This window comes from Leptosomus discolor, chromosome 5 (genome assembly GCF_034619465.1).
Source record: "Leptosomus discolor isolate bLepDis1 chromosome 5, bLepDis1.hap2, whole genome shotgun sequence".
Lineage (NCBI taxonomy): Eukaryota > Metazoa > Chordata > Aves > Leptosomiformes > Leptosomidae > Leptosomus > Leptosomus discolor.
Window position 1 is genome coordinate 23899931 of NC_141395.1, and position 16576 is coordinate 23916506.

Genomic DNA, 16576 nt, shown 5'->3' on the forward strand with positions numbered 1-16576 from the left:
AGGACCACTGTTATCACGGAGTTCTCTGTCTCGGTTGCTGCAGCCTGCTCTTCTTGGGGCACCAGCCCCCAGCACATAGCGGCACCTGGTATTTACCACTATGTTCCCCTCCGTGGCGGCACAGAGCTTCACAGTGCTGGATGTTAAAGAAAGGTGCTGTCAGGAGACAGATATTTTTGGTACCGCCGGCTGGTCTGCGTAGGTGTTAAAAAGGCCTCATGCTTCTCCAAGCTAAGCTCCAGCCAGCCAGTGCCTGTTGCCTTGCGGAGGAGTAAGGGCTCTGGCTTTCGGAGGAGGCACACAGGCAACTGATAACATAAATATATCTTTCGCTTGCTTTGTTTCTGTATGTTTTAAGACCATCTCTCTCGGAAGGCCTTCCCTCCGCCCCTGTTTTTTTCTGCCTGCACAGCTGAAACAAAACCGGCGGTGGAGCCACCTTCTCTCACTGGAGCCTGGCTGGCAACAGCCTGCCCTGACCTGAGACACCAGCCATTGTTAAGGGTATAACACATTTACATATTTTGCAATAAAACATCAGTTATTTGCATTACTGTGTCAAGTTTTATTTGATTCTTTCACCTAAAAATGACTCATTTTCCTTTCTTGTATTTTAAAAACCAACTACTCTAAGCTTGTTTGAGAATAATCAAAAATTGCCCATTTAGCTAGAAGTCATTTTCTTTTCAAAAGGCAAATGTTATTTAATCTTTCAGCTGTTCATTGTGCCATCATAAATACTTTCTTTTCAGCACAGTTGTGGGGACTGAAATGAGCCCACTAATTGCCTCCCATTTCGACTGACATGTGGTGGTTTAGTGGAAAGAGAACACAGCGGGGAGAAGGAAATAGGAGGCTGAGAAAATGAGAGCTAATTATTTTCACTGCCTCATGTCAGGCTCTGTGTCAGCCTTGTTTTTACAAACTGGAAGGTTTAGCACTAAATAAAACAAACTGGCGTCATGTTTTTATATACTGGCAGTGTCATGGAAGCAGCTGCACATCTCAAAGACAATATAATGCCTGCATTCGCATGGACACCATCTGACAGCCACTGTGAGCCACTGCTAATGAGGATATCACAGTGGTGCCAAGTGAAAGGTGCTGAATTATGTATGATTCTTCATCAGTGCAGCAATAGTCCTGTACATCATTATGAGACATTGTTTTGCTGAAGAGATTAAAACATTCTTAGTTCCAGACCCTGCAACCTATACACGCTACAAGAGGTTATTAATGGAATTTTTAGGGAGAGTTTCTTGTGGATTTCTTTTTGGTTAAAAATATCTCATGGGACAAAGCCATGGTGGGTCATGACACTATATATATAAAGAAGAGAAGCAAATTAACCATAATTGTGTTATCTTCCTTTAAATCTAGAATAATAAAATATAGTGTAGCAGGGTGATACATAATGATAAATAACCCAAGTGCTGTCAGTAGATGTTCAACTGTAATGCCTTTAAAACAGCAGGTTTCAGCAGCTGAGATAGATAATAGCTAAGAATGTAAAGGAGCTTCTGAGGACCTAAATCATCAACATGCTACTACTTTTAGTACCAGCGTGACCAACATTTTTTTTCATATTTGTTTCATCTTGCATTACATCTTACTGTTCTTCTGATATCCAGCTGCCTGCTACAATGCTGTTTCCATTTTTTCTCCAAGCTTAAAAAAAAAAAAAAGTTTATTGCAGCCACTGATTTTAAAATTAATCTCGGATTTGGGCCTCCTTGGAAAATGATGTGTCTCCCCAGCAAGAGTTTTAACCTGTTGTTGCAGGAGACATGTATGTTGTTTAAAGTCTATGCCTGCTCTTTTTCATTTCGCTTTCGGGTTTTGTTGCAGACATGGGGGTTAGAGGAGTACTGTCACTACAGTAAGCTGGAGACTTAATTTTTAAAGTGTTCTTATTTTCTGTTTTGAAGCTGAGGCGAAGTGGCTCAAAATACACATGTGATTTACTTTTCTACAGTCATTTGCAGAGGTTGCTCTTTTGGCTTTGTCAAAGTGTAATTCGGAAATGTTTTTCACACAAAGTTTTGCTGGTTGTGCCTCTCAGTTCTGAAACTATAATTTTTAAAAAACCCCAAAATTTAAATCAAAATGGAGCAGGTAAATATTGGGAGGCATTTTAATGCTTGAATTACAAGATGTCCAGGGAAATCACTTTGAAGGACTTGTGTATTTATCATCCAGACATTCTGAACAAGACATTTCCAAATTATTTTCCCACATACATCTGGCACTAAATGTAGTCTCGATCCAAGAAATCTTACGGCTCCAGTTCATCAAATAATTGAAATACATATACTTGGTTATTCTAGCCAAATTCTTACTTAAGTGGCTGAGCAACTCTCTCCTATTCATTGCTAAATAAGAACCTAGAACTTGATTGGAAAACAGGGAATATGTCCCTTTCTGCAGCACACAAATCTCACATTATTTACTGTGTCGTTGAACAAAATGGTAACCAAGTTTGTAAGACAAGTAGCCACCTAATTATCTTAAATATTTCCCAAGTGCCTTGATTCAAAAGTCACCTGGCTGCTATCTTTTCTTCTTCCTTTCTATCTTTTCTCTTTTTCTCCCAGCCCCTCCTTCCCTTTCTTTGCTCCCTTCATTTCCCTCTCTTTCTCTCTCTCTCTTTCTGCTGGTGATTTTACATAACACAAAATGAAAACCTTTCCAAATAAAACAAGACACGTGTTTTTGAGTGACCAGAGAGGGTATCCTTAGTGCAGTAATTTGCTCTTTTGGTATTTGCGCAGTGTGACTGGAGAGGACTCCAAGGAAGAACGAAGGTTTGGGGGCTGGATTTGAAGGACGGGAGAGTGTATTTCTTTCTCTGAAGCTGCTGTTTGGAGCTGGGGAAGGCGGTGTTTGTGCAGGGCTCGTGCATCCACAGCTGCGTGGGGCAGCCTGATTCGTTACCGCACGGAGAGGGCTCCTGCATGCATGGTGGATCCAGCGAGGGGCCGGGCGCCGGCAAGTGCCCAGAGCCTGCCAGACTCTGGATTTAAGCAGCTTGTCAGCCCTTTCTTTAGAGAGCGTAGTTTGATTTATATTGTTTATTAAAATAAGCCCACGTTTGTCAGATCTGGTCTATAGGGAGATGTGAGTGAACAGCACAAAATCCTGAGTCATGAAGGCACAGGAGCCCTGGCATAAGGTGCAGCTCTGGCTCTTGGGTGCTTGGCACTGGTCTCACGACAGGAGATGCGCTGATTTAACTGGATGGCAGTATGTTATGTTATTGGTTTGTTCTTTCCTCGGCTCAGGTGTTTTTGTGAAATTTATAAATGCCATCAAGCAATTTGTCTCTAACCTGGGATTCAATCTGCAATAGGGAATCCAGATAGCATGAATTTAGGAAGTCCTGCAAAAAAGTCTGGCAACAAGGATGGTGTGGGCAGGGAGAGGAGCACAGTTTGAGAGGCAAGGAGGAGTCACAACTCACTTCACTGTTGCTGTTCAGTTACATAGTACATATGGTCCCCAGCCAACAACAGGGCCGGTGCGTCGTGCTGTGCCTACCTGGGAAGAGATGGGCATAACCCTGGGTTAGCTCATGACCCAAAAAAGCAGGACAGAAAAAGGACATGCAAAGAGATACAGTCCATGATTAGGAAACGGAGGCACAGGGTAACTTTGGTGCCTTATCGGGTTGTGCAGGAAGCCGATGGCAGAACTGGAAGCTAAACTCAGCACCTCCAGGTCTCGGTCCAGTGCCCTGACTGCTGGACCGCAGTTCCCATCGCTCAAAGTTGCACCGGGGTGATGCAAAAACCGACTCACACGTCCACTCTGCTCATAAAACACGGAAGCTTTCAATGGGGACAGATGGACATACAGGGCCAAATGCTTTATAAGCATAATTTATTGTTGCAGTTCAGAAATGATTATACTCCAGTTTTCTTTTATCTTGGAATTGCCAATTCAATGCCTGATTGAAAGCTTTGAGACTTCTGAGGGCTGAGCTCCTACGTTACATTTATGAGAGATGCACGTGCACACACTAGCAGATAATCGCATGTGCGAACGGATACTTTTTAGGCTGCCGTACGTTTGTGTGTGCAAATAACTGCTTACGCAAGCCCTCGGCCCTAAGCGGCCATCTGTGTCCCCATTGAAAGTTTTTGCATTTTCTGAGCAGGACTGAGGAGAAGACTGCCTCCTGCAAAGAGGGAGACCGCACCTGCCCAGCCGGTGGCATGCGCTGAATACAGACCCTCCTGGACCCCTAGCGTGTCTGGAGGAGCTCCTGTCTCTGTGAAGGGCAGATCCCCTCCTACCTGCACGGAGATGGAGACACTCTGCTTCACTGCAGCCCTGTTGTCCCTCAGGGGAGTGATTTTTGGAGGGGCTCAGTGCACTGGACAGTATCTAATCCCCAGAGCACCTGCTGGGCACACCAGCAAATGTTGACTGGTTTGCACCATGGACAGACAGTCTCCAGTCCCCAGTGGGAGCCTCCCTGGCCACAGGCACGAACCCTGGACCCAGCACTCATCCTACAGGATGCTGCCAGAGCCATCAGCTTCTGCAGGCTTACACCTATGCGAAGTATTGGATGTTGTCCCCACGTTCAGCTCATGGGATTATTTAAGGATACCTTTAATTGCTTTCGTTTATTAGACTCACTATGATTATTTTCTAAGCTGAGCTTGCTTATAATTAATAATGCAATTGGAGGTGAGCGGAAGTTGGGCATGCTCAGTGCCTCGCTGGGCACTCAGTATCTGAAATAATTGAGCTGTAATAACCAGCTCATCCTCTTGCTCATTATTTGAGTGACTTTCTTAACGGTGTTTCACAGACCCTCTGGTCATTTGTTTCTGGGTTCACTGGGAGGATATCCTTGGGGCTGGCTGCCAGCACCGGCTGTGACCCCGAGTGATGGCTCCCACCACTGCCCTGTGCTTCCATTGCCATGCGGGTGTGCAGAGCTCCTGCACCACCTGCTCGAATGGGCTGTCCGTCCAGGTGGGTGAAGCCACTGTCCTCCTGGGCCCTTCAGGGGATCCACACCTCTGAAGACATCCAGACCTGTCAAATGTGGTGACTGTCTCTCAGGGTGAACTAAGAGGAGAGAGAACAAGAGAACCTGAGGGTTTTCCATTATCAACACTTTTACTGGAAAACGTGCATATGCTAAAATACGTATTCTGTTCCTTATCTTTCTTGTTGGGTTATTTCCCCCCCATATATTGAGGATTAGGTTTTGGGTTGTTCTGGCTTTCAGTTTTGTTTCATTTTGTTGAGTTTTTTTTTATTTGTATTCTAACAATTCAGCATTCTTTTTTTATTATTCATAGGATTGTAAATGGAAAATGTACATGGAGATGGACGGGGATGAAATTGCAATAACCTACATAAAAGATGTGACATTCAACACTAACCTACCTGATGTAGAGATTTTAAAGATGACAAAGGTATTTACAGCCTTAAAGCTTTCACAAATTCACAGATCTCAAACAAAGACATAAAAATACCACAGCAGTCGACTTTTGTGCTTGCGGAAGCTCAATCTCTTGACAGCTTTTAAATAAAATGCACATTTTAAACAGATTTGTATCATAATAGGAGTTAGGTATTTTGGTTCTCTTTTAAGCTGACAATAATGTTAACAATAGAAAAATAAGAGAAGGAACTAATTTGTATTTTCTTGTTTTAATTCCATGTTATATCCTCCGAATTTATTACCCCTTTTAAAGAAAAGAATGTTTGAAAAATTACTTTCCTTTTCAAGAGGAGAAAGTGATTTAAATGTTCCGGTTTGAAACTTCATGTGATTTGTCTGGGTTTTTTTTTTCTTTTTCTTTCTCTTTTTTTTTTTTTTTTTTTTTTTGTTTGACATGGTTTTAGAACTTTACATGGTTCTGAACCTCCTTCTTTCATGCAATGAAGGGTTGCAAAGACTGAAACAGAGAATACAGCACTGAACATCTGCAATTCAGTGTCACTGGGCATTTTACCTTATTTCAGAACCTGCCTGGAAACATTTACCAGCCAGCATTTAGACTGCTTTTACCATAAGAAACAGAAGCTTTGTTAATGCAGAGGGCATTCTGTTTGCTGTTATTTAATTGTTTGTTTTTATTAATATGCTTCACTTGATAATAGCTAACAAAATAAATTTCTAAATGAAAAAATATACAGCTTGATTACCAATTAGAATTCTGCTCTAATGTGCACTGATAAAAACCACCAAACTGCTGAATGCTTTTAACTGTGATTTTTTTAGGCAAAATTTTGAGGGAACCTTTGTTTATTTTTTCTAAAGGAAAAACTGAAAATCAGATTCTCAACAGTCAGAATTTTAAGGAAAATGTGAAAATATGAGTATTTGACAAAAAGGGTTCTCATGTTTAATTCACACTAATACTATTTTTATAGTTAGTAATTTCTAGAACAACACTTGTGATTTTTTAAATTATTATTATTTTGTTGCAAAATAGTTTTCTGTTCAATTTTCATCTTGGACATTTTAATTTTTTCCTTTAAGTAAAAGGCTTGAAGTTAAATAATCTAATAACTGGATAGAATAACATTAACTTTTCACATACTTCAACATTTTTATCTCTCTCAGGGAATATCTCTGAGAATCTCTAGATATTTGTTCTTGCTGGCCTCTGTAAGTCTAGCAGAAAAAAAACTGTATGTGCACAAAAATGAAAAAGGTTTATGCCCTCATGACAACATTCCATGTTGTCTTACCTACTGTCTGTTGTTTAGAGAAATCTCTTCTCAGATTCCTTTTGGAATAAAAAATTCCAAAAGATATTGCTTTGTCTCATAAGATTTTAAGCAAAGTATTTGTGTTAGCAATATGGAAACAGATGGAAAAAGGCAAATGTTGAAAATATCTTTGGGGTGTTTCAGAAACAGTAGGAGATTGAAAAAGAGCAGTGTATAAAACTCCCACCATGTTTTTTTCAGCCACCATTTGTAATGGAGAAATGGATTGTGGGGATAGAAGAACACCAGTCTGTAGAATGTGTTGTTACGTATGAGGTAAGCTCTAAGAAACAAATAAAAAAATTGTTTATCCAAGATAAAACCCACATAGGAGGTGTGGAAATAGCATCCTCTGGCTTTGTTATATCCTATAATCAAGTCTCAGCAGCCTGTAATTAATTGTAAAATCTAAAGTTCAAAGCAAAAGCTGAACGAGGTTTACAGAGACAATGTCCTCGAACTGCTGCCTGGGACAGCTCTTTTTCTCAAGGACGAAAACTCCTTTTGCTTGAAGTGTAATGGTCAGCATTGTTTGCATTACTTGAAGAGACTTTTTTACCTTTTCAATGAAGTGCTAATTAGGAGAACAGAGAAGCAACAGGAGAAGAAAACAAATGAGAAGTCAAGAGAAAAATAAGATAAAATAAAACTCGGAAGACAATTTAATGTGATAGAAATTAGTCTTTGTAAAAAGAGTTTGCAGTTACTTACAAAAGTGTTTTTATAAAGACCAATGCTGTGCATCACAAGGAGGCTCCTAATTGAGATTCCAGCTCTGTCCTGAGCAAGAATTGAAGCAGTGATGGAAAGACAGGGAAATCCTGGACCTTGCTTGCCTGTCTTGGAAGTGAAGAACAGTAGATTTTTCATCCTGAAGCTTCTCACAGGAGTCATAGGTCCCTAACAGCAGATTGAAGAACTTGATACTCCAGGGGAGTTTTGTGGAGGGTCCCCTGCAAAAATACCTCCTTAGTCCTACCTCTTTTAGCACAAAGCACTGCCCATTTGACACACACATTAATCTAACTAGTAAAATATATTTGTGTGTTTGTAGATCTTTCCTCCACATGGCACATGAATTGAAACAGTTATTCACTACCACATTTTTAGCATAATCACAAAATACCAGCCAAAATTATCTAGAGTCTAAAAATACTTGAGAACTGGCTAAGTGGTTTTGCAAAACAGATTCTATATTGAAAATGCTGCCGCCACCCAGGCACTAGTGGAAGTTCCCTCATAGGAGAGCTTGGTGGGTTGTGTGTTGTTTTGTCCTCATATGTGGTATGTCCTCATGTGTGTTGTGTCCTTCCTGAGCAGAGTGATGTTAGAGCTCCCAAAACCACCAGGCACATCCAAGCTATCTGCTGGAGCAAGGTGAAAGCACAGGACGAGGTTGAGACAGTACAGCTCATGATACAGACCTCGCTCCCGAACTCAGAGGGGAATTCACGGAGCAGATCTGACTCAAGTAAGTCAGTACACACAAACTTTATTGCTGACATGGGCAAGGCGTATATGGGGAGAACAGCAAAAAGTCAATACCACTATTCTGTTCCAACAACACAGCACATCTTGCAGCGTCAGCTGGCATTGTGGTCCCTGTGATGTCTTTGTAAATGCATGCAGGAGCACCCTGGCATGTCTGACTTAGCTTAAAGGCTAAACCTTGGGTAGTAACATGTTCTATATCACAATGTGATTTAAGGGGGATGACCTCTATGCTCCTATAGGAAGCATGCTGGAAGCAGTCTGTGGTGATTAGCTACAAACCTTTCGTCTACTGTAGTAATTTGTAGTTGCATATCAACAGCAGACATAGAGCTCAGATCCTTCTGCTCCAAAACCTCGAGTGCTTCACATCTTCCAGTATTAAGCATCCTTAAATCCTGACACTTTTTCAACCGCTTCCTTGGGTCAGCTTTGGGTCAACCTTTCAATCCCCTCTAGTGTAGAAGGTCATTGGGAGAGGCGTCTCTGCCTGTGATCCAGGCTTCTTCCCCTCTCTGTTGGCATATGTGGACATATTCGTGGTAGCTTTTAGTGATGTAGCACTTGTAGACATGGTTAGGTGGGCATGGTGGTATTAGGTTAATGGTTGGACTTGATGATCTTAGAGGTCTATTCCAACCTAATGATTCTATGGTTCTATGATGGCAGGCCTGCTCTTCTCCAAAGTCTGCTTGTGGACACTGGCTTGAAGGATCAGCTGGCAAATCTGCCCTTCTCCAAATCCACCTCTTCACCAAGACAAGAGAGTGCCCAGCTTTGTGGAGCCAACTATAGTAGCATAGCAAGAGGATTTGGACTGAATTATAGTGCCCACACAAAGTGTGCAGGGCCTGGGGTGAAGATGTGTTTCTCAACCAGGATGTCAGGAAAGCATCTGCTGGGAAAGAAGACAGTCTTACACATCTCTACCCTCCATCTCTTGGGAATAATGGAGTTTTCCACAGCTGTTTTGAGGATTTGGGGAGCCAGTGCTTTCAGTAGCTTTTATCCTGGCTTTCTCTCCCTGCAACCCCAACTCAGCAGGAGTGCTTCAGCCAGCCCTTTCCTCCTGCTCTTGGCCATCCAGCACACAGGCAGCTTTGCACAGATGTTGTGCTTGGATACAGGGCACCCACTGGAAGAGATGTGTGGATGAGATGCTCTCGCCAGCACTTTTGCAGGGGGACACACATACCAAGGCTGTAGCCTTGGAAGATGCATGTGGGGTGGCAAAAAGTCCCCTATGGGCGATACACTGTTTTCACAAGTACATGCTGCCAGCCTGGCAGAGCCCATAGGTGCTCCTGATGTCCCGCTCTGCCATGAGGAAGAGTGGAAGTCTTCCCACTGCACTCTTCTTCACAGCTGAGCCTGGCCATTTGAGCCAGCCCTGGCTCATCATTATCTGACTTCTGGAATAGTGTTTGTTGTGGCTTCTGGGGCTTGGCTTGTTCAGTGAGATACATTTAATAATACAGGGGGCTCTACACTGCAGTCTTCATTTCCTAACTAAAGTGTGCTGCTGACAGAGTCAAACTAAGTTTGGTTGACTCTAGCACAGTTCTGCCTTTAAGATCTGCAGTTCTTCTTGTAAAGGTGTTTGTTAGCCAAAGCTGTTCTGATTGAGTTCACAGTAGGGCTGCAGAAATGTTTGGGTAAGGGCAGCTGAGGGGCAGCACAGGAGCTGGAACAAGATACCAGTCAGCAAAGGGTGAACTTCTCAGATTTTGTACACTATTGCCAAATGCAGAAGAATGGCCTTGTGAATTGTGAGGTGCAGGGTTTAGACTACAGACACATCTAAAATGGGTGCTCTTACTCCTAAGTAATTGTGATCCATTTGTAACACAACTGTGTTTTGTAATGCAGATAGGACCTAGAGCATGTCCTAAAAGATACACCTTCACTACACATTAGCTCTGGTGATGGAGGTTACCCTGGTTTTGGGGTGATGAGCCATACAGCCATACCAAAGTGTGGTGTTGTATCTTCACAGGTTGGCTCTGCCACAGTAAGCCGAGCTCTTTTAATTTCTTTGTGGTGAGTGGTGGGAGAGCTTATCTGTCTGTCCTTTTGGCACATGGAGGAGTTACACGAAGACACTAATGTATTGTCAGCACCCACGTGAATAGACACAATTCAGAGGAGGTGGGTTGCCAGTCAGCGTGAGAGCTGTGCCTTAGCTCTAGCAAACCTTCTGGCCTGTCTTCTTTACCAGACCGTCTACCCCAGGTTTAAACCACCACCAAATCCAAGCACAAAGGTAAGGGTAATACCTGTCTAAGAGGCTAAAATAACTGGCAGTGAAGGTACTACCTCTGTGGGCTGCCACATGGAGCATTTAATTCAGCGTACAGAGTTGGTGGCTCAGAGACTATATGAGGGAGAAGCCCTCCAGCCCACACGAGGTGAGAAGCATCCCCATAGGGCACACTAGGAGGTCCCTGCTGGGCAGCTGGTCCCTGGGCTGGTGGCTGCAGCTGGCTGTAAGGAGCAGGGACTGAACAGCCTGCAGTTGCTGAAGGGAGCCCCGTGTTCAGGACAGCATCAGCACTGGTGTCACAGGGCATGCGGTGGCCACCTGAGAGCTGATAACAAATGAAGACCCAAACTCAAGTCCTGAGCTTTCTGCTTCCACATTTATGAGGTCTGTGTTTTACATCCACAGCCTTGGTAGGAGGGCACAGGGGAATGGCAGAGGAGGTGGTGTCTAGCAAGTATATTTCAGCATGCATGTTTCTTTTGAAACTGTGAATTTCAAGGAGGTTAAGAAGTAGAGAAGGCAATTCCCATCTGTCTTTCTGTGAAAGGAGGTTCATCTCTCAGTGCAGCCAGAGCTATCTGCTGTGGCGGTGTCGCACTTTGACAGGAAAGACAGTTTTCTTTTGACATATTTGACATTAAATTGAAGTGATTTAAATCCTTTGGGATTCAAGCAAAGTCTGGGGAAAGGAGCAATGGAAGAGACCATCCATTACATCTTAACAGGAGCAATCCTAACAAGAACAGAGCCACTACCCAGCTCCCACAAAACTCCCCGTGGCTGATACAGCATTGCAGCGAGAGGCAGAGGGCCCACTGCATAGGGAGTCTTTCCCTGGAAAACCAGCAAAAGGGGAGAGAGGATCTGCGGTCCTCTGTTTCTGTTTAAGATAATAACATTTCAGTCATGCTTATGCTGCTTCAAGCTGGCAGGGTTATGCTTTCCTGTTGGAATTATGTTAGCAATCTTTAAGGATAAATCATTCGAATCTCTCTAAAGCAAAATTATTTAAGCTGCTCCCCATGGATTTTTGTCTAGAGCTTTGGCCTCGGATAAGAGGAGTTCTTGGTCTGTACTCTACCCATAAAGCAGCAAACCAGGCAGCCCTCACAGTTCAAATGGAAAATTTACAACTATTGTATTTGCTATAGGCTTTCATGCAAACCACAGGACTGACTTTCAGAAGTGCTTCAGTCTGATTTCTGGGAGCTACAACTTTTGTTACGACCCTGGGGCTGTGACAGTAGGTGTAATACCCTGAGTTGCTCACAGTTAAGCACTGTCTGAGCTATCCTGGACAAAGCCTGGTGCCTCACTGGCTTTTCCACATACGGAGTTGATCTTCTGTGTGAAGCTGGACCAAGTGCTGTAGCTGGGGCTTAGACTGAGTATCTGGAGCATGCAAAGTGGATTGACTTCTGAATTTGTAGTAATAATAACAACTGAAGTGGCTCTAGTTGTGGTGTGTAGCAGTTTAAAGAGAAAATGGAGTGAGAGGAGGTGAGCCTGGCTGCCGCAGCAGGGATTTGCACTGGGGTCTGCACCACCTCTGTCTCTGTGCTTGGCTGTGAATGGCATGACCATGCTGGCTGAGGCGCAGGTGGAGGGCGATGCTGCAGTGATGCTGGCACCTTGGGGTGCCTGCTCCATGCCTGCTCTGGAGGTCTTCAGGCTCTTTTGCAATGAAAGCCGTGGAGAAATCTGCCAAGGCCACCAAGAGCATCACAGGAAATGTCTGGTGTTAACCAGATTGGGTTAAAAACACGGGGAGGCACTTGTGAGTGGGAACCCACCTGAACAGCCAAATGGGTGGTTCAGTAAGTGTCTTCTAGTCTAAGCTCCAAAGCCTGCACTGGCATCAGAAATATTTGCATCGCTTGCTATTTTAGAAGTCCAACATTGTGTTCAACCACAACACTGAACATACTCAAACCTAGGACTATTTGCTGCAAGGCTGGGAGGGAAAGGGTGGTTTGGGATATGGTGAGTTTCCTCTGAGAGAAACCTTGGTACCAACCTCACACCTTCAGTAAACCAGAGAGTGGTTTTCCATCAGTTCACAGAAAGCTGACTCTGTTTCCATTTCCCTGCCAGGTGTTGACAGCCAGTGGATGCAGACACTGCGGATGCATCAAATTGCGAAAGCCATTTCTCTCCAGCACGGCCACCCCCACAGCCCAACCACGGTCACCCACTACCTGCCCTACCTTCACAGCCAGGGCTCCTATGCCGCTGCCGTGAGGAGGACGCGCGGTCCCGTCAGTTACCAGTTCACATCCATCAGCCACTCCAGAAACTCCTCTCCCCTCTCGCACGGTTTGGTGAGAAACCTCTCGAATCTGCACCTGAACTCGAAAGGCAGCAGCACCTCCAGCACGGCCTCCGACACCCCTTCGGAGAGGGACAGGTCTGCTGGCAAAGGCAGAAATGCCTCGCACAGCGCTAACTCCCGCAGCTCCTCGGATGGGCAGCGCAGCGGGACCAGTTCCCCAGTGCCCCCCCGGCACTCAGGAAGAGCCTGCAGAACTTCCCCACCAGTGGCCCCCCCTGCCTCCCAGCACCGCACGTACCCCCGCCGCCTTCCCCAGCTCACGGCCATCCCGGGCATGCCCCCGCAGGGTGAGAGTGAGCCCAGGAGGGGTGAAGGGGAGAGCAGAGTCAGCGAGGGGGGGTGGATAAGGGTGCAGCATGTGAAGAAGCCCCACAGGCAGACCGCAGGCAAGCCAGGAAAGGAAAGGCCCAGGGGGAGCTGGCGAGGCCGGAGGACGTTCTGATGGAGGAACTTGCCCGTTTATTTAAGTGAATGTTCAACCTTGAGAAGATACACTTGCTCCTATTTAATTTGCCACACTGAAGCCAGGACGCCATCTCCCTTGCTGGCCAGCGTGGCCCAGGGCCTGACAGTGGAAGGGGAGCACTGCCCACCTCTCCTGTCACGGGCAGCGCCGAGGGATTTAATTTGATTTTCTCCCCTCCGTTTTGCTGCTGTTCTCAGCTGACTGGATATCCACTGATTTGCTTAATATTTCAACAATAAAATCAGTAAGGCACAGCTGGGTGCCACAACGAAAGGCTCTCCGTTTCATCCTTAGGGAAAGAGTTGTGCTGTTACATCTCCCTTTGCCTCACTTACGCCTCCAGACACGAAGTCCGGCTCTGAGTGGGGCCTGCTCACCCCTTGTTCAGTCTGCTTCTGGCAGAGCTATAGGAAGAGGCAGTATTTTTATCAGACGAGCATAATCTGAAAAAAACAGGAACACAGGAAGATTTTTCTTCAGGTCCACTCCAGTAGCCTCACTTCTCCACTTCCAGCTTGCCATCCCCTCTCAGGAATTTCTCATGTCACTCTTTATTAAAAGCCCTGAACACCAGCTACTTGACACCACCAAGCACACTCTGTCACATACACAGTTGTTATAATCTGGAGAAACAAAAACTAGGCTTTATTCTTTTGGGGGAAAAAATAAAAATAGAGGGAGGAAAAGGCATTGCTTTTATCATAGTTGCATCTAACCCCACTGAGGGCTATGATAATCTTTATCCCTGGGCAGCAGGCATTTTTTAATTGAATTTTTAAATGTGGCCAGACTGTGTCGCTTTTGTCTTTCAGTCTTTGGGTAGTAAAGACAAGGTCAGCAAAGTTTCTGATTAATGTGGTCTTTAGCTCCACTGAGAACAAAGACACAGCTGTAGACTCACTTGTCGTCAGAAAGTTTCTTCTTGGCCTTTCACTCCAAGTTGATTTCACACAATTAAAAAGGAAAAAAAAAGAAAAAAGTTAGGGTTTCCCAAGATGCAAGAGGAGAAAAAAAAAGGAAGAAACAGATAAAGGAAGCTGAACCCAAAGCAACACATGGTACCCTCTGAAAGCCAAGAAACTGTAAATTAGAAATGCCTTGGAACAAGGTGCTACATACCATCCACGGTAAGTGGTGCTTGCTGGCACAGAGTTGTGAGAGATGCTGGAAGAGCTGCTGGTGTATCACACCCTTGATAACCCCCATCACCATAGCCCAGTCGCTGGATGTTCAAAAGGACATGTAAACTTCCTGCTCCACACAAAGCCACTTCTGGGGGTACATGCAGCTCTCCTCCCTCTGATACCCACCAGCCTCATTGAGGGCTGTGCCCCATCGTGGGTTTCCCAATACCTACCAGAGTGAACTGGGACTCACATTTCATTAATTCAGGACAGGGTCCACTAAACCAATGGCACAGGACACAACTGATACCAGGTGTCAGGAATTGGATCTCTGTCATTTAAGCAGCTTTTCCTCTGACAACAGTTAAGAGCAGAAAAAACAGTAGGAAGCTTTACCTGGAAGTGAATGAGGCTGCACATGAAGCTCTGTGATAACAAAGCTTGCCGCTTTCTTGTGGCTGCAAACTGGTTGAAAGCTAATTAGTAAGCCAGCTTCTGGCCCTGGTTTACTGAACATGACAACTAATTTGGGGGACATGGACAATCCACCGCTGGATGTTTCTCTGCCACAACTTACCAGGAGACTGGGATTTTGTCTAGGTTGGGGATCCTTCTCTAACATTTCTTACCATGACCAAAATGGGCTGGAGGATACCAGCTGATAGTAACCGCAGCTGAAAGCACTTGCTAGAAATGTGCTTGTGTTATTTAAATTGGGATATGCATCTCAGGAAGCGAGATCTTGTTTCACAGTTAGGCCTGCACAAATCATAGAAAGAAATTGCAAGAGTTTGGAAGGGTACATTTCTCTTCCAGGGTAATGAGGATGGTGGTGTAGTTGTACAAGCCTGAAAACAAGGCCCTACCCAGCAGACGCTGTGGGCTGGTGGTGGCAATTCAGCTGCCTGTCGTTGATTGTCAAGATGTCCAGCAGGATTCCTCTGCTGTTTGTAAGCAATTTAATGCTGGCCTAATTTTAATCGGCAATGTACTGTCTGTCCACATCTGTTATATTAAAGTGCTCATTAGCATTTAAAGGAGGAGCGGATGGTATTGATCACGCCTATTAAAATAAATAATCATGCAATAGTGACTGATTAGAAATCCTCTTGCTGCACCAGCATTGCTGGTTTCAAAGCAACAGTGAGTGAACTTGTCCAAAAAAGAAAAGTCTCAGCACGATCTAGTTTTTCCAGCTCATTGTTATCACTCTTAATGTGGCTACTGCCTATCTTGGTAATAATTCATTATAAGTCAAAATGAGCTTACATTTTCACCCCCCAGTACTTTACAAAGCCGAGCAATTTATTTCTGTGTTTTACCAACATGCAGCTAGAAGACCGTGCACAGCAATGTGGAAAATCAGACTGTTTTGGGCAACTACACCTCAGCGAATGTTGGCTCTTTGGAAAGCAGACCTGCTGCGTTTTCTTAGGGTTTTCTTACAAGTCTGTTAGAGCTAATCATATTTAAGTACCAGTATGTGTAGATTTGCACATTAAGAGCTGGACACGCTGCCCTCCATCCATACACATACCTTTGGCAGGGCTACACCCTCCCTCCACAGCTGTCTTTGCAAGTGGCACAAAATAGCCCTGCTATAGAGCTGCCCCTTGTTTTCCTGGCTCTCCTTTCTCTTGGTTTTCATATCTCCATGCACTGATGTTGCTGTTTTCTTAATTGCCAAAAGGTACCTGCATTTTCCTTTTCCACAGTTTAAAATGCTCTGAATTATAAGAAGCCAACTCTGGGATAGCTGCTGGAAGGGATGATGAAAAATAGTGGAGAACTCATGAAGGCAAATTCAGAACTGGACATCTAAAGTGAGTGAGTATTTGTGTCCAATGGGGAGAATGTTTACAAAATCAGAGGCAAATTTTCTTTCTCTTTCTTTTTTTTCTTTTTTTTTTTTTTTTTTTTTAAATAAGGTCTGAGACTGACTGTCAGAGCTTCCACAGAACCTGTTTGTTCGTTTGGCCACATTTTACTCTGGATCTTGTGGGAATCACAAGAGTTGCCCAGCTCCCTCTGGATGCCAGACATCAGAAGAAAGGTTTCAGGGTAAACAGCAGCATCTCTCTCCAGCCACTAGTTCTTAACCCTGCTGATAGGCTGAGAGGGAGGAAGTGGTGCTCAGCTCAGACAGGAAGAGCAGGTTA

General features: G+C 44.4%; 1 protein-coding gene across 1 annotated transcript in view; it reads left to right on the forward strand.

Annotated features, from left to right (window-relative positions):
* Nucleotides 1-13566, forward strand: part of MAP3K20 (mitogen-activated protein kinase kinase kinase 20) — a 93401-nt gene extending 79835 nt beyond the window's left edge. The window contains exons 17-20 of the mRNA XM_086465110.1: nucleotides 5319-5435; nucleotides 6943-7017; nucleotides 8062-8212; nucleotides 12590-13566. Of these exons, the coding sequence (XP_086321236.1) occupies nucleotides 5319-5435; nucleotides 6943-7017; nucleotides 8062-8212; nucleotides 12590-13269 (1023 nt within the window). The 3' untranslated portion in view covers nucleotides 13270-13566. The remainder of the gene's footprint in view (nucleotides 1-5318; nucleotides 5436-6942; nucleotides 7018-8061; nucleotides 8213-12589) is intronic.
* The last annotated feature ends 3010 nt before the right edge of the window (nucleotides 13567-16576 follow it).